A 22817-nucleotide genomic window follows, 5' to 3' on the forward strand; every position below is an offset into this window, starting at 1 on the left:
CCTTCAGGTATCCTTAAGTACAGAGTGATCGGTCACCAGTACAAGTAGAAGTCCAGAAGCAGCTTACGAATGTGAATGAAACAGCTTTAAAAAATAAACAATTTTGTTTGGAAGCATTAAATTTATTGGAATCAAGTAAACACTGATTCAGAATAAATTGGTTTTGCGTTTTTTTCTTATGTTGGTATGGGTCTTGTTATTGACATGTACTGAAATAAGAGGAATTTATTCTGATTCACTTTCAGGGAAGATGCATCAGAATTTCGTATTAGATTAGCTTTCTTGACAAGATGTGACTTAAGATGTGCAACAAATTAAAACAGATAATTTACAAATGTTATGTTGTAACTTTGAATCATTTTCAAATAAACATATTCGCATTTCCAATACCAGGTATTCATTTTATTGCCAATGATAAGTGGTAGTAAATCAAAAATAAAAAGAATAAATGAACTTCATATTTTTATATACTTCCTACTTTAGAAATACAGGTATATTTTACATAAAACATTTATATTTTTACAATTATTGAGGTAGTTGTGTTCCTATTCTCCAGATCTTAATATTTCCGTACGGGTACAATCCACAAACTCCCACTAGGCGGGTTTTTCAGAAAGAGGCCTGATAACGAGAATAGCTACTTACAGAATTGCTTTAGATGTGGCTTGTTACGAAATAATGTATGATGTCTTTGATAATTCTAAATAAATCTTTAAAATCAGTAATCCGCTACGCTGAAAGAATCACTTCCTACCATTGATCGCACATTTCCAATACGGATATACTCCAATTGTCTGTTTTCTCCAGTTTTCAACACATTAACGGCGTTAGTAGGATCAAACCTGTTAGCCTCTTCAGAGCTTAACTCAAACTGGTTTGTATTCTATTCTGTATCTGCTTATATACTCAAAGGTGAGTCGCTGTTACGGTTGGTTAGCTGTTTAGAGAATTCTATCTATTCTATGGTAGAAGTATTGATTATATGCAAGAATTTTAGTTGTGTAATGTCATGATTGTGGTCGGCAACTGCTGATGAGTTTAATTGTGGTAGTCGTAAGGCTCTTAGCCTAGTTGATATTTTTCGTTCTGTTTCTCCAAAGTATTATTTGCCGCATATTATTATTATACATTATATTTCTTAAGAAATTTTGAAATGTTGTCAGTAATGTTTTGAATGTAAGGAAGGACTATTGCAATGTAAAACTACAAAAGGCAACCTTATAAGGTAGATAAGCAAATAGGCTTATAAAAAAACAGTTATTTGAAGATAAAAGGTAAGAACGTATTCTATGAAAGTGATGAGACGATCTTACAAATAACCTTATAAAATTTAAAGTTACTGAGATCTTGTAAGCTACTTGGAACTTTATTATAAAAGCTGTAGACATGGTAATTATGATTATCTGCAATGTGTAGAATATTTGACTCTGCGTGCTGTATTGTATATTTACGTTATAATATCCAGTTTCGGGGGTGTGGCATAGGAATGTGACTATAGCAGAGACAAACTTATAGTTTTAAAACAAGCAGTTGTTATATCAAATATATACGCATCTTCCGTGTTATTATTTTTATTATCTTACAAGTCAGAAGTGGGATAGAGCTTTTTTTTCTTCATGTCTTTCATCTGGAAAAGGTTAAACCGAAATTCGCTGCAATTTTGAAATGTTAAGCGAATGTCGCTATTTTACAATATTGTGCCGTTCTGTGCAAACGTGATGATATGAAAAACAAATTTTGTTCGTATTTTGTCCTCAATAAACACCATATTATCCTTTTGCTCCCAAATAACTAATTTGAATTTGTTCAATATTTTGTGGCGATTCTGATCGGCTGCAGCGTGACGTCCAAAAAAATATGTTGATCGCTTCGCCGAGGAACTCCGATCTCCACTATTCGGAAACTGCCACCTACACGGAAAAAAATCGATAAGGCAGTCACGAAACTATAACATTATAATGCCCGTTTCGTGCGGCGAGATAAGAAGCTGGCCGCTCGTAATATATGCACGGGGTTCGTTACTTGACCGACATATTATTACGCCGCCCGTAACGAATGGATCCCGGATCGGGGATCGCTCCACCACCACCACCACCGCAACCTAGCGCCACCATCTCACCCCCGTCGAACAGGCATTCGCAAAATAAACGTACAAAAGGGCTTTCGTCGTACGCGTTTGATGATCGGCACGTGACGTGGCGAAAAATTAAATAGGCAAGACGTTTCGTGCCGTACAAAGGATTGGGGGTGGGGGAAGGGAGTTGTATCGCTCAAAGATATTAAAGTGACGTCCGTACCAATCCGCAGTTGTGACTCCGCGAAACCCGGCTATTAGATAATATAGGGACCGTAAATACGGCAAAACTTAAATAGTCTGGACCAAAGACTTGAGTTACAATTGTTCGATATTGTCAGTATAATACGAATGTAAAAATATAATATTATCTTAGTATAATTAATTAATAATAATAATAATGTTAGATAAATGTTAGATAAATAACAAATATATAAACAATAACAAACAACAAGCACGTATTAAAAGGTATCGCAAGAAAGAAAATCCTTAATATTGTAATAGGCGAGGCGTAGCAATTTGTCTTTAAGAGTGCATTTGAATATTGTTTGACTAGCTATCTACCTTTTAATCTGCATTTAATCTGTAGTAGCTTTTTTTCTATAAGGGTTTGTAAGGTGATACTCGTAAATTTAAATCGAGTGAAAGCTCTCATAAGCGGACACTCACTTTACTGCCAAAGTTGTCATCTTATGGAAAGTGTCCGTTTAAAGGAGAGAATTAATGACAAAGTTGTCATCTTATGGAAAGTGTCCGTTTAAAGGAGAGAATTAATGACACAGGAAAAATGAAATAAGTATCATATGTAGGTTGTTCCTTAGTGTCGTATCAATGCAGAAGCTTGAGTTCATTTTAAAAAGAAAAATTTGTATAAACGTTTAAACTTTTGAGAAGAATGGTTGTAAAGTTTTCAGGATTTTTTTTATACAGAAACCGGCTAAAATATGAAACAAATTCCAAATTTCCAAATTTGTTCCATTTTTTAGCCGTTCGTAAATCGACAAAAATTATTATTAACTTTATTATTTATTTATTATATTTTAATTTTTTGCGCGCTTAGCGTTCCAGTCTTTGGTCTTGCTCCTTTGCATCCGTACGCCCGAGTCCTTGGAACAGAGACGGGGGCACGGCCGGGCAAGGGTTGGGCGCAGTCCATATCGGAGTAGGTTCTTTTAATTTCGAAACCATCTATCATAAAAGACTCACATACCAGATCATAATTAATGTGATGGTTGATATTGATATATCGTTACCATTCCTAAACGATTCTATTTACGTTCCTACCAATTTTGGAGTCGTCCTTATAACAGTTTCAGAACGCTTCGATTCTGGCTATTATGGTTATAAATTTATTAATAATAATGAATATTGGCGAAGGTAACAAAAATATCAAAAACACACAGGTTGATTAAACTAACGAATACTGTTTTGCTTCCCATTTCCATAGTTTAGGTCGAGGTTATTCAGAAAGTCATAATTTCAAATGATTTTCGTTGACGTTTTCGAGAAAAAAAACGTAAACTGTGGCTTTGTCCGAAAACTTCCGGTAGCAAGACCGGAAAAATCTGAAAGACATACTTTATTAAGCATTTTACAGAGCATAAATCGACCTTTTAAATGCGCCGTAGTTACATTTCATTGAGCAAAACACTATTTATTTAAAAATAATTTGCTTACTTTAGCAAATTCGAAAGGACCTTGAAAGTTTTTTTCAATGATTTGTCTTGTTTACTTTTACTATGATGTTTTTTTACCAACTCTGTATGAAAAATATCTTTTGAGATATGGCCGTCCCTATCGTTAACTAATCACCCTGTATATACGCGCATAACCTCTAAATTATATGCCGTAAAGTATTACATTCAAAACTATAATAAACGTTAACTATTATCAGTTAGGCAAAAAAGCTCGCACTACCAAGCGGAGCAGATGTTGCCAGTGCGACGCTGTACCTCATACTCTCTACAATTTTTACCGTAAAAAAACTAATTACTCACTGCGGCGTATTAATAAGCCCGACAGAGGGTCGTTAAAAACCTCGCACGCCACGCCGTAAAAAGTTTTATATCAAAGTTTACGGCCTCGTGGAGCTTTCACGAACAATGTTGAACGCTTGATGTGAAACGAAACTCGTTGTTTTTTCTCTTTTTACGATCGCACGTGAAGAAATCGATTTAGGTACCTATATAACACTCGCAGTCACCATTTGTTCCTGATCGGCCAAAAGTCGCGACTCGACGGAGAAAATCCTAGTCGCACGAAACGTCATGATTTGCGAAGCTCATCACCCGCTGGGAAGAGGTTTGTTCCAACACGCAATCCCTAAAGCCTCGTGTCTACTTGCAAGAAAATTTGCCTAGACCACTCTCACAAGTCATTTGTAAAGTAAATCAGTAATGGAGAAAAATACAGAAAGAAAAGACTTAAAACAATTTACAATACAGTGTAGACACGCCGACAAGTACTAGGTGGAAAAACAATCGCAATTTTCTTGCCGGTATAGACACGAGCCTTAACAGTTTTTAAAATAATTTAAGATATGGAATTGAACATGAGCGGATTGCCAACTAAACTGAATGGCAGATGAAGTAGGACACCAAAGAAGTTGCCTAATTGTGACTAGTTATAACTTCGTCATTTCTCTGCCGATGTGGGAGTTTCATACCAGTGGTGGCAGCAGTTACCTATGCGTCTATGCGTTGGATTTAAAATTCTTTTTCTACTCCTGTCTGTAAAATTCCTAATTACACACCGATGCCGAAAGCGTCACTTAACCACGTCAGTTTCGTTTCGCAGATATGTAGACTTTAAGTATTTTTCTCATTTTTCTTTTCTTACACCAATATTTTTTAGTAAAGATGAGTTTTTTGAAATGTAGGACAAAATGTTATCGTAGATTTAAGTAGGTAAGTCTATCAAAAAAATGTCACTATATAAACCTCTTTTTGTTTTCAAAAAACTTCCACTGCCCACTGTAATATTATCTTTCTACTCCCGTCTGTAAAATATCTAATTACACACCGATCTAGCGTGCGGGAAGAGTCACTTTACTACGTCAGTTTCATTTCCCACGGACCCGAGTCACTTCGGACATTTCCGGGATTTTACCGCACGGGTTTGGGAGCAATCCGATGTTTTCGAAGATATTTCCCACGCCTTAAGTTTGCCAATTCTGACGGCATGTCAGGGAATGTATTCTAACTAATGGTCGTCGAAAAGGAATAGTATGCAACACGCGTGGTAAACTTTTTGAGTCACTCTTTTATTAAACACTCGCTCCGCTCGTGTGAAAAAATGTTGGTTTGAACGTACGCAAAAATGTAAATGTAAGAAGTAATAAAACACTTTATTTCGAATTTTAAAGACTGTTAAAAATGAAACAAAAAACAGTGTTGGTTTGTTAGTTCTTTGCAGGCCGCTAGTTTTGAGCATTTTTTAAAGTTATTCCTTGTTGCAGTTTAAGCGGCATCTGTGTTATTGGTTAGTTCTAATTTTAAAGTGAAAACGGAATTTCATGAATTCACTGCATTACAATAGCCACTCAATTATTTCAAAACAGACGTCCCGAGGTGTTGACCCAGTGATAAAATCATAAAGAACTTTACAGAACTTCCCATCTCTATCCCCAGGATCATATTTTGCACCTTTTGCTGAAAATCCAAGATCTGCAAAAAATTTCGAAATAATAGCTAGTCAAAATTAAGTTTAGTTTAAAGTTAATCTGGAACTGAACAGTGTTTCAGCTTAACAGTAGAAGGTCTTCCCTAAATAAATGTGTATTTCTAATCGTTCGGTATTTTCATAATTTCACTTCATCGCATATTATCATATTATGATAATAAGACAAAGTTAAGTTTAAGTTTTCAGGTAACAAATCGGAAATTTACTGGAGCCCACTTTTTTTTACAGGTAACTAGTTTGCTGCTGGAAGCGGAAAGACGAAAACTGTCGGTGCTTCAAAGGGAGCTGCAGATCGCTTTAGAAGAGGGCGGTTCGATCAAGGCCAAAGAGCATCAAAAGCAGGAACTACTCGCAGCTATAGCGTAAGTTTCTCAATCTCGATATACACAATATGCCTAATGTGTGTGTAAAGTAAGAATAAAAAATATTTTTTTAAGGATATATTGCGAATGTACGAAGCTAAGATTTTTTCTGTCCAGGCATTATATCTTCTGATTGGGAAGTTAATTTTTTGTGCGTATATTAAAACCACAAAAAAATAAGTCAACGAAATTTCAATATTTTATTTTACTTTTTTTATTTTATTTACTTAGAAATTCAACTCGTCTTTTATGGTTTTAATGTTGTCAATTTCAATAAATTGTTATGTTTGACGTCGACTTGGCTAGGTCCCAAGGTGTGCATTGCATGTAATTTGTATTTATATAATTACTCATTAGCCCTTAATTGGCTCATAAGTAGTCCCTTTTTCTCACCAGTGGTAGTGAAAAATTCAATAATTTCCCTAATTGTTCTGAAATTCGTTTAATTTCCTCACGGTTTGCCTTTTATTATCACTATTATCCACGTATTGGTCTGGGTGGTATTGGCCCTGGCGGTTTACTCTTCGAATAAACTATAACGCGGATAAATTAAACTCCAGTAAGACAATACCCCAAACTCCAAATTCCATATGATTCACTTTTTATGCTCTAGAACTACTATGGTCAAATTACCATAGTAGCAACCGAAATTTACCAAACTCATCTATCATTCTCGAGGCGTGAGTCATGCTTGCGGAAAGCAAATGTGGATTAAATAAAATTAATGCTCATAACGTGGTCCCTTTTGACCAATGTTCGTAATGGAGATCATATAAATCTTTATAGGGGTGTCCTTTTAGTGCCAAAGTATTATTTAGATGTCCAGAGGATTCATAATTTTTAGTTCATCTTTAATCATTATATCATGCAGCAAGTGTGGTAAACGGCACTTAAGTCACGAGTTTATTTGGCGCAAGCAGAGCGCAGCGGAGCAAGTGCTTTAACAAAGCAGTTCTCAAAATGGAATTTTTACTTTTTCTTTTATACATATCACTGACTGAACTATCATATACATTTTTGTTATTAATTTATATTTGTCTGGAGTACAAATGACTTACTGAGTCATGCTAACTTAGCAATAAATAATTGAGTACATAAGAGGGCTGAATACATACTATTCTATTAAAAAAGTATGTTAAAATTAGTCGATTTTTTAAAACACCATGATTTTTTGGTCAAGGTAATTCTATTCAAAAACTTATGAACCAGATCTTTGTCTTCCTGGATCATTTATTCCTTCTACTGCGCGACGGGCACTGGTGCCACCTAGACTTAAATGGGGAAGTTGCGCGAGGCGCCAGCGTTACCGACTAATGCCTTGCTGTACATTTTCTTCCAAACTAACGATCTCTTTTTAACATTCCAAGATTTGAACAATGTGCAAAATCGATCAATAATAATAGCTCCATTTTCACTTCCGAAATCCGGCCGGTCCGCCTGGCGCCATCTGTCGACGCGCGACTCAACCCATGCGTTTTTTCAATTTGCAGGCGGATTCAGGCGCAACACGATCACTTGGAGAAAGAATACCGAGAGAGGGCGCTGGGCGCTCTGATCTCCGCCAATTCCAGAGGTTCCGGCAAGGTGAGATACCAATTTTACATACCCGATTCCTAGTAATTACTGACGGCGCAGCGTATGGACCTCTTAACCTTAACGGGATTATTTTAACTTTTAAACCACTGAACGCAATTATATTTTATTTACAATACTTGTTGATTTTTTTGCCCACCCGCGTTATTTAGAAGCTGTGTTCGTGAGCAGCGAAGGCAAATCGTAAAGAAATAACTACAAAATTGTAACCGTAGAGGATTGCTTTCAAACCAAATATATCATTCGTATGCGTATGTTTTATTTTAAAACAACGCGTGCTTCAGTTAAAAGCAGCCATTTTCAGCTTCTACAATAATTTGTAATTTTTGTATGCGGCAAACAAAACACCTCTCAAGATCAAAGCTCAAGAAACAGGTACATTAATACGTTCTTATTTCAAGGACCACAGTCAAATACGTAATACATATATACGAACATATTGCAATTTAGATTAAACTGTTAAGAACGATACATATCACCTGAAGCTAAAATAGACGCTTTTACTTATTCGAAAACACCCAATCAAATTTAATCAAATTTAAAATGGTTCACTTACATTTCAAATAAAAATGTCAAGTCTGCCAATCGCAGGCAAAACCTATTTACTGCAGAATAAATATCTTTTGGATGGGTTTAACCACGGTCCCGCGAAGGTCTGCGGTTAAGGTACCGTAAAATACCGAAAACGTCAAAGTAATAAATGTACTATATTTTTGGTCGTACAATTGCTGACAGGGTTCGAAGTGGCGGTGCTTCAAAGTGAAATTCGGTTTAAAGAATATCTCTTGTGCATTCGTGCATTTGTTATTCGACATCTTTTGAACTAAGCGCTTGGATATATTATATATTTACACTTCTCGCATTTTAATTTTAATTTCTGTAACTGCAGCATTGCTGACCATTTTTAACATTGTTTGTCATTTATGTCATTCTTCTGTTTTGTTTGTCATAAAGAAAAATGTTATTCCATAAATTGTTTTACAACGAAATTAATAAGAACTAAAAGTTCAGATTTTCACGAAATTATATATTATGACATGACAATTGTTTCGACAACACCTTGTCTTTATCAAATGTAATATTTACAAACTACCTGTTACTATATATACCGAAAAATGACCATAAAACCTTAATTAATGTTGTTGGGAGAATTTAAGTTCAATAAAGGAGAGGTATTTAAATCTAATTGATCGTTAAGCAATACATTTGAATGTCTCATTTTGTTAAGGCTTCCAATAAATTTAATTTTCTACTTTTTGTGGCTGTGTGTAATATATCAAAATTGTCGTCAAAAATGTGTTTCTCTGTGTTTAAGTGTGTAGCATAATTAGAATTTAGTTTTACATACTGTAAGATAAGGATGTCTATCATGCGGATATTGGAAACTATAAGCGATAGGAACATGGTTAAATTATAAAAAAGTTGCAAAATTTAAAGGTTGAGAAAAAATTCCCATCGCTACCGAAAATATACCAATAAACAGAAATTTGGTTTTATTTTTATTTTTTTCTGGTGTTATTTAAAGAGAAGTCACTTTCTCGTTGCCACTTTTTGAAATCTAAAAGGTATCATTGTGACCTTTATTTTTTCAAATGGACCGTGAAACGTATTACGAATGTAACGCCTTTGTACGACATAATATGATCCTGGGGTTTTATTAATTTTTCAATGTTTTGTGTAGTAGGCGACATGATAAATAAACAAAAAATAGATGAAATGATAGCTAAGTAGCTAAATCACGTCACATGTTAATTCATCAAACAAATTACTAAAAAACAATTTACTAAAAAAAATTATATTGTAAACAATGTTCAGACAAGTGACAATTATCTTCCAAACACAGATAACACCTTGTAATTGTCGAATTTAAAACATAACTTAACATATCAGTTGAAAGGTTTTGTATCGAATACATATGAAAAAATAAAGTTGAAACGAATCGTCGTACTTGTAGACCTCAAAAAGTGTCAACGAGAAAGTGACCTTTATTTTGTATATCTTTTTAAATAACACCAGGAAAAAACTAAAATTTTCTCAACAGGAAATTATTAACCTTGAAATGTTGTTGAAACCTTATTCTTATTTAACTATCTTCTATCTCCATCTCCGTTTTCTTTTATTTTGTCTTCATTAGATAATTTTTTTGTTAACTGGTATGTAACTAATTAGTTTTTTTAAATTACAATCAGTACAGCTTTTCGTTTCTCTTTTCGCACTCGGTAATTGCCGCACTTATTTTTTTTTCTCTCTTTTGCTTATTGTATGTACTCGACGCATCTCTCCATAGTTCTCGGTACCTGTTTTTTACTTTTACGTCCTACAGAAAAGCTTTAAAGACCAGAGACTTGAGAGTGTCCGAGAAATTGAGATTTGAAATGTTATTCATGACCTAGTTATGAAAGGAAAATATGTTCCTTTGGTAATGATACGTAAAGAGCGAGGATAAGAACAAATTTTGAGCTGCAGCGACAGTGGTTCTGATTATGAAAGAATTAGGATTCAGATACAAAATTAACAATAGGAGAAGATACATCATGGAGTAAACAGATATATCATCAAAACGCGTTTTGGAGAGGGTATGTCGCCAATATGATTTCCGATACTCCTGTGTTCTTGGACGAAACGTGGATTTGCCACTATGGAAGCAGCATATTGACTTGGCACGATGAAAATCCCCGATCTATATGGAACAAAAAAAAACAGCCGCTCTAAAAAGGTATATCATCGCTTATGTTGGATTTATAGATGGAAGTGAGGTAGTCTTTTCCACAAAAGACAAGAATTATGACTGTCACGAACTACACAAACTACTGCCGATACTCGAAAGGCCGTCTTTAAGCATTATGGATAGTGCACGATATCATTCTAGAATTAGTGAAAGTGTACCAAATGCAAAGACAAAAAAAGAAAAAAATTATCAATTGGCTGCGCTGTGAGCGCATTAATTATCCAGAAAATGTTCTAAAATGTGACTTGTTAAAAATTGTCAAAAATTACAAAGCAAACTTGCCATATACCACAGACGAAATAATAATCTTGACATGGGTCATCTTACATTTAATGCCATAGAATTGGTGTGGGCTCAGTGCAAATTTTTGAGGCAAGCAAAATGATACTGCAGCAGTATCTGTTTGGAATGCGGCTCTCCAGACAGTTGCTGAATACTGAGTATGTGTGTACTAGTTAAATTGATAAAGTAATATAATCGTGATTGTTAGTGAGGGCTGTCTTGCAATGATCAGATATAAATTTAGGGCTGATCAACATCTATTGAAGTATCAGTGAACAATCCGTTTTATTCTGTCTGGTAATTTATTGACGACTATGCCATCACAAATCTTACAGACTATATGAAGTAATATGTCTACAAAATCGGGCCCGAATGCGGCCGCCGCCGAGATGCGACGCTGAAGTGCCGCCGCGACGCGCTGTCCGCGCCGCCACGCGACCCTCTATCGAACCCCCGACGCTGGGAGTCAACCCCGAACAACATAGCAACGTGGCGGTGTCGTCGCGACGCACTACATTTCGATTTTCGCGGATTGTAAGAGACCGCGATTATTCGCCGATGGTGTTAAGACCCTGACGCGTTCGTTGAGGTGGTCATTATGAGACACGGATGAAATGCAAGAACGGGACAGGCCTCGGATAGCCCCGAAACCGGCGATCGCGTCGAAGCCCAAGTGCGTGCCGCCCGTAAGAGTGCAGCAGGGGGGCAGGGGGCGCGTTGGCGGAGGCGCTTCCATCCTTAAAAATGAGGTTAAGTCAGAGACGGTCGGAAAGGGGCGAGAGACGAAGCCGGGACAGTCGACGGCGTGCTTTACCGAGAAATGCGACAAGATTTATCGCAAAACGCTAGAGGTAACACAGAAGACGCCCAATTCGCCCAGCACCGTGTGCTGCAGTATCTTGTCGAACGCGACCGCGGACTGCTGCGGGATCGTCAACGCGGCCAAAAAAGAGCTGAATAACGGAAAGATCACGAAACTCGACTCCCTAGACTCGAACTCGTCGGATTCGGGCGGCTTCAAGGACTTCCTGCAGTTGTCACCGGAGGAGAACGGCCAAATGCCGCCGCACCACCAGAGAAACGTCTCCCAGCCCGAGTTTCTCACCGAGAGGAGGTTGTCGGAGTGCAGGCCGCAGTCGCACCAGCGGAAGGCGTCGCAGCCGGATTTCGCGACCAAGACGCCCAACGCGCAGGCCCTCGCGCAGTTCCTGCCCCAGACCGAGCAGAATATTTTGTTGCACAGCAACAATAAGCAGCATGGCGCCGCGGAGAACAGACAGAGACAGCCGAAACCATTGATGGCGCACGGCCAGTTCCAGCAGTCGACCAAGAAACTTGAGGAACTGCTCGCCCAGCGCTTGGAGAAGGAGAAGGCTTTCAAAAAAGGCGACGACAGGTCGGCGGCGGCGGGCGTGCCCGACGGTGCCGACCAGAAGTTGCTGATTCAGCGGCAGCTGCACCAGAAGCTGCACGCTGACCTGCAACAGACGGTGAAGCACATTCGGGAGTTGCAGAGCACGGAGCTCAGACTGCCGCAAAATAACAGCTGGATCGAGGTTAGTCGGTTTAGTTGAGAGGTCCGTATTTGCGCTTTCCGCTTCGGAAACTAACGTTACGGTTAATGTTTTGTAGAGCAACAGGAGTCAACCGGCGATCGGTTTGAAGCACACACCGAAATCGAGGGTGAGTCTTTTCGCCGTCCTTAGTATATACGATACACCATACCACATAGCTATTAGATAGTGTGGGGGTCTTAAATTTTGTAAAACTAATACAACTCCAGCAGCCACAACATTTTCGCGCGGCGTGGCTGTTCTCGAAAAAAAGGAAAAATTTGACTCCCCAGTAAAATTTCGAACAATAGAAATGAAACAGAAAGACAGGATTTTGTGTTGCCAAATTTCTTAACAGTATTTCCAACCAACTAACTACCTCCCATAGTATATTTTTATATAACTATAAGGAGTGGTCCAATAAGTAGTAGCACCGCCACATTTCGTGTTCGCATCGGTTAGAAATTACCTGTTTTGCAGTCCTATGTCAAAAAATAGTTCAATTTTTGGAATTACAGCATTACAGCACTCTCATTTTGTTTTTTTTACAGTTATTTGTAGTGATATGTGTATGAGTAATGAACGACTTTGAAATTTTAATTTTTTAGACAGTGATATTTTAATTAAAAATGAGATACGCTTATTAGGCTTAGTATTTTAGTACCAATATAAGATACGTCTAGAGTGGTTATTGTATGTTGTATGAATTATATAATAAATACTTGCTATTATAGAATATACGCAGGTTTATTATATTTTTTAACAAATATTTATTGAATTTAACATAAGCTTACAAAAAAAAATACAAAAATGTCAGTTGGAGCCATCCATCGTGTTGGCAAAGTGCAAAACTGAAACATGTTCTTTCTTTTTGAATGGAATGCCAAGAATCTTTGTTTGCTTTTTTGGCGGGGGCAGCTTTTTAGTTTTCGTAAATTTGGCATTTAGTAAATTAAGTTCAACTGTGGGACCATCAAAGTCATTTCGGTATGGCGTAATATTTTATAACAATTTTATTAGCATTAATTTCATCAGAATTAACAACGACCAGATCTTATTTTGTGCGGAATAATTATGAAACCACAATTTTATTTTGACAGAGTCTGCTTTGATAAGGAAAAATAGGTAAAATATGTTTGTCAATTCATCTTTACTACTTTCAAATGATGCGCATGCCAAACAGCGGTAATTGTTGTGCTATTCTTTTTTTTGGCCAATTGGTACAAAGTTCTCATTATAAGCCGCTAGCGATATGTTAACTTTCTTAGCCACTTTTCATAAGACATTTTTATATTTGGATGTTTCAAGCAACCTAATGCATTGCAGCAAAAGTAAGGTCACTAGGACGGTAAATAAATAAATCTCAAAGCACAGGCACTATGGAAAACTTTATAACTTTGTTTCTTAAAACCGAGAGTACATCTCACCCATTCTCAATCTCCTCTAGAGCCTCTTTAAAATCGGCATTGACAATGTCGAGCCAGTAGGCAAGTTGGTTAAGGTCCTCCATTACGATTGCTAGTTTTAGACATTAATTTAGCATCTAAAAAAGACAAATTTGTAGGTGTTAATTTTGCGCTTTTTCCCGATTTCTCTCACGAATGGTCCCTCGGGAGTAAAAATTTTAGGGAAACTTTGGCTGTTTGTCTGCAACATTTCTGTTCCCTAAAATTTAAGATTAATGACTCAGAAGGGAATCTTTCGCGCATGCGTCTAAATTTGGAACACAAACCTGCACTTTGGTTATATTTTGGCAAAATGCCCAAAAAGTACCACACCCACGCTGACAATTGACGAATCGAATGTATATTTAATGCCTGGAGTGTTTTTTTTACATTGACAGTGTTGGGAAAGGCATCTATACATCTAACAGCTATGTGGTACACACGTTAATTATCTGTTGCCGAACGGGTGGGTACTGGTCAAGTACGCGTAAATACGTTAATGCAGTATTCATCTCGATGCCCAATAATTCCTGTTTGGAACTACCTGTGCAGTCGTTCTGTCGGCGTTGCCACATGTAGACCATTGCGATGCACCGACGCGAAATGGACATGCCCCTTGATGACGGACGACCCATTGAAAAGCCGCGCTATTGTTATTATTGCTTGAGTGAACTGAGCTGACCTTTTGTTTACTTTTTTTTATGTGGGCTGCATAACAATAGTATAGTTTTACGATACTGATCATGAAGTTTTTAAAGCACGAATGGATAGTGCAACGTAGCGTGTGTTTAAAATCTAGAGCTGGTTGCATCAAGGCAAGAAGAAGCATTAGAAAAAGTGCAGTGTTGTCATCGCTTACCGTGCATAGTTTATCTGCGTGAACCTAGAACAGGACAGGATCTAAAAAGGAACACATGACGTCACCGCACTCTTTTCTAATAAATCGGAGCTTACTATGCTTTTTCCGCCACTATTACTAAGACTAAAATGCAATTGTTTCCATGATCAAATTAAATTTAACAGCTCTGCAACATAATGATAAAATTTTAAACTGACAACATATGCTTTCGTATTTTTGATATTTCGAATATGGATGGTGCGCCGAATAATGTTGATTTTGCAGTTTTTGATAAGTAGTTATAAGCAATTATTCAAACAAAAATAGTTTTGCGTTGTTTATATAGGTAACCTATAACCTATATCTATAACTATGGTGACACAGCTTTGATATTTCTAAGCTTAGAAAGTGATTGGTTGAACCAAATAATCGAAACCCGTTCTATCGCCGCAAACATAGGAACCAAACCATTCATAAATGTTGGTTTATATTCTTTGGGTGCCGCTTTCTACTCATTTTATCTACGAATTGTCGGGCCTGCTTTGGATATAATGTCATTATTCGAACCAAATTTCTTTGATTTAGACCGTTAAAAATTATGTAAAAAATATTCCTTCTAATAATAATCAGTCATAACAATACCCGAATTTACCGGAATGAATTAATCAATAATTAATCAAAATATTTTTTAAGATAGATTTGATTCGCGAACACAGCAATGGGCATCTCGTGTATCTGAATGTCCGCAACGTTGTCAGACCGTATTTTATCGTCGGAATGAAGGAACGTTAAGTACGCATTGAGTCAGTTGCAATTTTTCTATTCGCCAAAATTATGGGTACTGCGAATGAGATGTCAAATCAAAAGAAATAATATTCAAAGAGAAGCTAGACCTGTGTCTAAACTAAAAAGGAAACGAATATCACAAACAAAATTTGGATTAAAAAAATGAAAAAATTGAGAAATTAAAGTAAGTTCTCGATTCTGCACTAAAAATCAAAAGAGCATTTGGCATTTGATCGGAGCGATGCAGTGCCCTGTAATGTGTTCAGCAGCAAAAAGAAAATTACGAAAAAATAAATTTATTATCAAACATGCTGAAACAAATGCAAAACGAAACATAACAAAAATAAAATACTTTTGGTTAGTTTTGCTTAGTAACAAAAATAAAATGGTTCATTACTTCATTACAAATGTCTACGAAATAAAAAAATAACATCGGAAATACCTTTCTGGGCTTAATTTCATTTTGAAAATAAACCCAAAAATGATGATTGCTTAATCTTAAATCAATCCCTCATTTAAAATAAATCGTACCTTTAAAAATCCCGAATTTTTGAAATTTGAATTTTATAGGTATGAATTGGAAAAAACCGTAACCTTTTTTGTTCAAACAAAAATTATCTATACACCTTGAAAAAAAAACAGTATTATTGTCCATAGTTTCACGCTTTTAAAATTTAACGTCCTTTTTTGAATAATTGAGATGGCATTTTTACATAATTTATTGCTATCATTAATATTATATTTAATGTTATAATATCGTAAACCATATCACGCCTTGCACGAAACAAATAAATAATAAATCTACCTACGCAAAAGTAAAATAGTTTTACAAATATGACGCTTGGGTCGGTTCATTCATAGATAAAGAACGTTGATTAATTAGGTACGGTTAACAATCATTTAATCCTGCGGATTCTAGCGTAGGGAGACTCAAATTATATGCCAAATAGCAAATAGAGCTTGGAAACTCCCTTTTAATACTTTTGTCTATGTGTAAAACTGAAATAGAACCGTCAAAGTGGGGTAAACGGCATTTGACTCACGCTGCGCTTTGCTCGTGTCAAATAAACGAGTGACTTAAAAAGTTTACCGAACATGTTGCATACTATACTTTTTCTATGACCGTTAGTTTTTGGGTACATTTTCGCAAAACAACAAATAACCGTCAGAATTGACCCGAAAATGTCCGAAGTGGCTCGGATCCTTGGAAAACGAAAATGACGTGGTAAAGTGACGTTTCCCGCACGCTAGATCGGTGTGTAATTAGGTATTCTACAGACGGGAGTAGAAAAAAATATTATGTCACTTCGGGCGCAAAAGTTTTCATATGAGTTTTATGTCCGTTGTATGGTTTAGGTTTGGATATTGCTTAAATAAACAACTCATTTAGTATTTGTGATGTAGTGCCTTTATGGATTTATCCAATGTTCAATATTAAAGGACAAGCAACAGTTTTAAATTCAATCGTCTGTTAATGGATGTCGCTCACTTTAGCAATACGTTTGCAGCTTACCGACAAACCACCTCGCGGCTTTTCACAATATTTAATTCACCATTAATTTCATAAGGAGTGCTTTTAATTTTTCTAGTTTTAAGGTACACCGTAAAAATGTCCTTCGTTATCGTTTCCTGCAGTAGAGAGAAGTAAAATTACATGTTTTGCCTCGCCTTCAACAAAACTCCGGGTTTCAAATTACAATTTAAATACGATAAAAATGGATTTTATCGTAAGATGTTGTTCTCGAGTCATTGTCCACAAACCACACACCACAACAACTAATAATAGAGTCACTAATAATGCTTTATTGTCGCTTATGCAGGTACAAGGTTTTCATTTATATTTTTATACCCATCTACAAAGTGTATTACAAGGGATAGGCAAAATCTTTTTATACGTTCTGAAGATAATAGAGAAAAACTCATACTTGTATAAACGGTTTTTTGCATCCTCTTTACACTTACACTTACACCGTCGACTGTATCAGGCTGAAGCGGCAGGCAGTTCTAGTAAAAAAACTAAGAAAGCCAAAATTTGAAAATTTGGATCGGGCAATGTTGCAGTGGTTCCAGCAACGTCTTAAAAATGTGCCACTATCTGAACCTATCGTAAAACTAAAAGCAGAAAAGTTTGCTGAACAGCTTGGCATCATCGATTTCAAGGCTTCGCAAGGATGGTTGGGGAAGTTCAAACAGAGACATGGTATAAATAATCGACAGATAAGTGACGAAGCCCGTAATGTCGACACAAACGACACTAACGATTGGCTGTAGAAGACGTGACCAAAACTAGCACAAACACAAGTACCCTGCTGACGCCAGATAAAATTCTTAAATTTCGAAGCGAAAAGCGTGTGGGTGGAAAACTGCCTGTAGCTGCCAAATTAACTAACCCACGATGTTTTAAGAACATCTAGCATTTGCCGGTCCCTTACAAGGCAAACAAGTCTGCATGGATGGCATCGTAAATTTTTGAAGAGGAGATACGGAAATGGGATGCAAAATTAAAAGGGAGGAAAATATTACTTCCCTGCATATCCCCATTTTCCAAATCTACGGAAGATTAAATTGGCATTTTTTCCACCCAAAACAACAAGTGTATTACAGCCGATGAACCGGAGTGTAATAAAAAGCCTTAAGAGTCTTAAATGATCGAGCCCGAAGACAAATTTTCCATTAATATTCTAGATGCAGTCAACTTTATTAGTAAAGCTTGGAAAGAGAGAAAGCATTTGATAGGGTGAGACACAAGCAGCTAATAGAAGCACTAGAACGAAAAAACCTCGATACAAGAGATATACAAATAATAGTAAAACTATATTTAAACCACAGTGCGTCGATTCGCGTCCAATCTGAAATGACGAAAGCAGTGGAAATCAAGCGAGGAGTTAGACAAGGGTGTGTTCTTTCACCACTCCTCTTCAACGTCTACTCAGAGGAAATCTTCACCAAAGCCCTCGAAAATGATACCGCTGGGATAAGAATTAACGGCATTCCACTGAACAATCTGCGTTACGCGGATGATACAGTACTTTTCGCCGAAAACATGCAAGACCTGCAGAATATATAATGTCGTCAAGACTAGTCGAGAATATGGTCTGACACTCAATGTTAAGAAGACCAAGTACATGATTGTCACCAAAACCAAAGTGCTCCATGAACATCTGTATGTTGAAAACCAAGAGCTGGACAGAGTCGAGAGATATGATTACCTGGGTACGAGTGTCGACTGCAATGTGGATTATTTTTCGGAAATAAAGATCCGCATTGAGAAAGCCCGTGCAGCCTTTGTGAAGATAAAGAAGCTGCTCTGTAGTCGCGATTTGAGCCTAGATCTGAGAACTCGAATGTTCAAGTGTTATGTATTCCCGGTCCTTTTGTATGGTGTGGAAGCTTGGACCCTCAACTTGTTTTGTGAGCGGAAACTGGAAGCCTTCGAGATGTGGGCATACCGTAGGATGCTGAAAATACTATGGACGGAACATGTGACCAACGTGGAGGTTCTGAGAAGAATGAAGAAAGGTGTAGAGATCCTACAGGAAGTGAAAGAAAGGAAATTGCAATATCTCGGCCACATCATGAGAGGACCAAAGTATGAAATTTTACAACTCATAATCCAGGGAAAAATTGTGGGAAGAAGATCTGTTGGAAGAAGAAGAATATTCTGGCTTAGAAACCTACGAAAATGGTTTCATGTTACATCATCTGACCTATTTAAAGCCGGAGCTTCCAAAATCAAAATAGCAATGATGATAGCCAACCTCCGAAGTGGAGACGGTACATGAAGAAGAAGAAGAAAGAGGTGACAGCAGAAACAATTCAACACTCCTATCGCTATGCAGAACTTATCCCCAAAACAGAATGCGAACAGGACTTGGAAAATGATCAGCCACTAAGCGAGTGGATAAAGCAATTTAAACAACAATTACGGTTACAAGTGAGGAGTTGCAAGATTTTATGGTGAAAGATCAGGATTTGCTTACAACAGCAGACTTGACAGAGGAAACCATATTGCAACAAGCAAGAAAGGGTGAGGAAGAGCACCAAGAGTAAGAAGAAGATTAAGAAGTTGATCTGGGACCACCACCAACCATCCAACAAGCCCTATATTCAGTTAAGCTTCTTAGAGAAATTTTTTATGTATCATGGGGAAGATGCCCCTCTCGAAGAAATGGTGAAAGTACACGCCAAAGTACGAGATGCGTATTGGCATACTAAAAAAATTCAAAAGAAAATGGTTATTTGAAACATTAAATGTAGTTCTTAAATATTTATATAAAATGTTCCTAAGTAGATGTAAAAATATGTATATAAAACAATTAAATATTACAGAACACATATGCGTTTTGTTATTTTTCAAGAGCCTATAACTCTTTATAATGAAAACTCTTCATTACGAAAAAAAAAGCAGTCCCTTCAATTTCGCGATATAGAGTTTTGACTGTACTTCCAAAAGGCCGAGGTTCAATGTTATAGTCCGACATACGGTAAATGGTCATTACTGTAATAATGATATTAACGTTTTTATCTGTTCGTAGGCATTTTTGGGCCAATAAATCAAACTGGTCCAGGCTAGTAGTAAGGAAAATAAAACACAATACATATTGAACAAAAAAGGTCATCGGAATAGTTTGAATTCGTGCTACCACTGTCATTGAAGGGTATTAAAATAATAATAAAAATTAATATACTAATATAATAATTAATAATACGCTGTCCCAAGTTTTTTTATAATTACACATTCCATATCATTTCTGTAAGATTCAAACTGCAGTGATAAGGTGGTAATCTAAATAACGGATAACGGACAACAAAATAAGTTTCATCTTATGATTTAGTTCTTAAAACCTCAAGGTTTTTAAGTATCTTCAAAATAAAGGTCATGGTGCTAATCGTTGTTACTTTCACTACCTTTTTCTTTTAATTTTCTTTTAATTTCTGTTGCAATGATTCAAGTCACGGAATTTAATTACTCTCATACACCGCATGCCCTTCCCTGCGAATCCAATCTGCATCACCATTCCTAAACACTTTCATCATACTTTTGTCACATCGTTCCTTCCTTTCCACTGAATCATTATCAAGGAATCGGTACAAGGTAATGGTAATGGCAATTTCCATGCTCTTTAATGTTTTTAGAAGACCTGCAAATAAATTTTCTATTAAGAGATAAAAATTTTTAGTGGATTTCTTTATTCGATATAATAAAGTTTCAGGAATGATATCGTGAACGTTGACTGATGTCTTTTCAAACGACTTTTAAGAATTTAAATATAGTATTATATAAATTTTACCTTCATTTTCTTTAAAAATAATCCTTTAGCATTGGTACCCAAAGCATTTTAACTGAATTATGTAATAATAATCTAATATCATAGGTTCGAGTTCAAGAATTTAATTAAATATATTTTTCTATTGCATAAATATTTTTGACTTTTTAACACAAATATTATAATAAGTCTGATTTTTCACAATGCTAGGCCATAGGTTGTATGTCTTTGAGGCCGCACTTATTGAATTTTGCAATTCCTTATTTGTTTTTGCATTCCGTAACTGTACGTCAATGTGTTATATATTTTATTTTATCAATTCTTTCCAAAGTAAAATTATACTATTTATCTTAATGTTAAAGTTATTACTTTTTATATTTTTTTGTTTAAATTAAATGTATTTAGTTTTTCAATGTTTATTTTTAATTTGTTATTTAATAACCAGTTGTAATATCCCTTTTAAGTTATTGTTTGCCATATTTGCCAATACTTCTGAATTTTTTGATGTATAAATTAAGACCGTATCATCTGCAAATGTATAATATTGTGCTTCCAATCCAACCAAGCGTGGACTCAAACTTATGCAAGAGGGACCCAAGGATAAAATCCTGAGGGACCCCACAATTATTAACCATACGAATTGTCTGCGGATGGTTAAGTATGTTCTAATTAGGTTTGACATAATCCTTCTAAGTCTCATTTGTTCAATCCTATCGTTAAGCAAACCGTGATCGACATCATCGAAGGCTTTTCTCAAGTCCACGAATACAGCCAAACCACCCTTCCCTGATCAAGACTATTTGATATTTAGTTTAGTTTTAGTTAATCAAAAGTACGTGCCTTTCTAAAAAACACGTCACTCTATTTATGTATTTATATTTATATTTATTATTTATTATTTATATTTTGGGCATACTTTAACAATTTTTAGTTTCTCTGGAAATTGTCCAGTAACTAATATATTATTTATTAATATATATAATTATATCTTGATAACATTTTAATTGACTGCAACTTTTTTGTTTTTAGAGATATCAATGTAAACACAAAACACACATTATTACAAGGAGTTCTGTGCATCTGATTTTCTATATTTTGTCTCCAAAAGAAAAAATCCATTAAAGTTAAGTCGGCTCTGTTGGCTGGCCAATCCATAGTTCCGCCTTTCAATATCCAACCGCTGGAATATTTCATGTTAAGAAAATGTTTAACTTGCAGAACATTGTAAGGTGGGACACCGCCTTGCTGCCATATAATCAGAGCTGATATATTTAGGAGTAAATCTTCTATATATTGTTCTATTTGGTGTTCTAAGGATTGCAAATAATGATTTCCAGTTAACTTTTGATCAATTGGATGTTATCCGTGTTTGGTGTATTTGTCTACGATTATTTAAAGACCAATATCTCGTATTTTGTCTTTGACAACCCCTTCTTGTAGTGAACAAACTTTCATCAATCCATGAAACGTTTTTCAAAAAAATACTATTCTCATTATGTCTATTTAAAAAATCCAAGCAAAACTGCATCCTCCTTTGACATTGTTCTGCACTTAGTTTTTGAGTTTTACGAAATTTATAGGCATTTTATTTATATTCTTTCAAAACTCAGTGGATTGATCCCCGTGAAATATTTGTCTCTTCATATACTCTAGTTTATCATTTAAAACATTATGATTTCGGCATACCATTTTAGCATTTAATGCGTTACCGTTTTCTGCAAATTTCTTTGCCAACCTCCGAAATATCTGACTGACTGACTGACCACAAGCTGCGATTGCACTTTTATTATTCAGAAAGTATACTTGAAGCTCCTTTCACTGATGCAAAATTCATTTTAACATTAATTTTTTTTAACATTAATGACTTGAACAAAAATTAAACATATTTTTATTTGTCAGCCCTTTGAAATTATTTAAAAATTTCGTATTTTTGTCAATTAGTCAAAAACGAGTGGACTAAAATATAAAGTGTATTACATCATCGTAATCGGAATAAGATATTCTATTAAACAATTATACAATATACAGGGTGTTGCATTTAAATAATATGATGTAGGCTTATATGTCAGAAAATTGATAGTGGTTTGTTTTTTAGAAAAAACTTGGCTACTAACCCTACATTTTGTTTTCTTTGTTTACCTTGACATCTCTAAAAACAAAAAAGTTACAGCCAATTAAAATGTTTTCAAGATAAATTGAACGCACGGT

General features: G+C 35.8%; 1 protein-coding gene across 5 annotated transcripts in view; it reads left to right on the forward strand.

Moving 5' to 3' along the window:
• The window catches only part of LOC132698758 (ras-GEF domain-containing family member 1B-like), a 151901-nt gene that overhangs the window by 49227 nt on the left and 79857 nt on the right, over window positions 1–22817 (forward strand). For 4 of the 5 annotated variants that reach the window (XM_060664991.1, XM_060664995.1, XM_060664993.1 and 1 more), the window contains 3 exons: window positions 5984–6117; window positions 7608–7701; window positions 12353–12403. In XM_060664991.1, coding sequence (XP_060520974.1) covers window positions 5984–6117; window positions 7608–7701; window positions 12353–12403 — 279 coding nt within the window. Of the gene's footprint in view, window positions 1–5983; window positions 6118–7607; window positions 7702–10950; window positions 12277–12352; window positions 12404–22817 lie in introns of those variants that run through there. The other variant, XM_060664989.1, reaches the window with a different exon arrangement.

Source organism: Cylas formicarius, unplaced genomic scaffold (assembly GCF_029955315.1).
Source record: "Cylas formicarius isolate icCylForm1 unplaced genomic scaffold, icCylForm1.1 PGA_scaffold_2__14_contigs__length_35257938, whole genome shotgun sequence".
NCBI classification, from domain to species: Eukaryota; Metazoa; Arthropoda; class Insecta; order Coleoptera; family Brentidae; genus Cylas; species Cylas formicarius.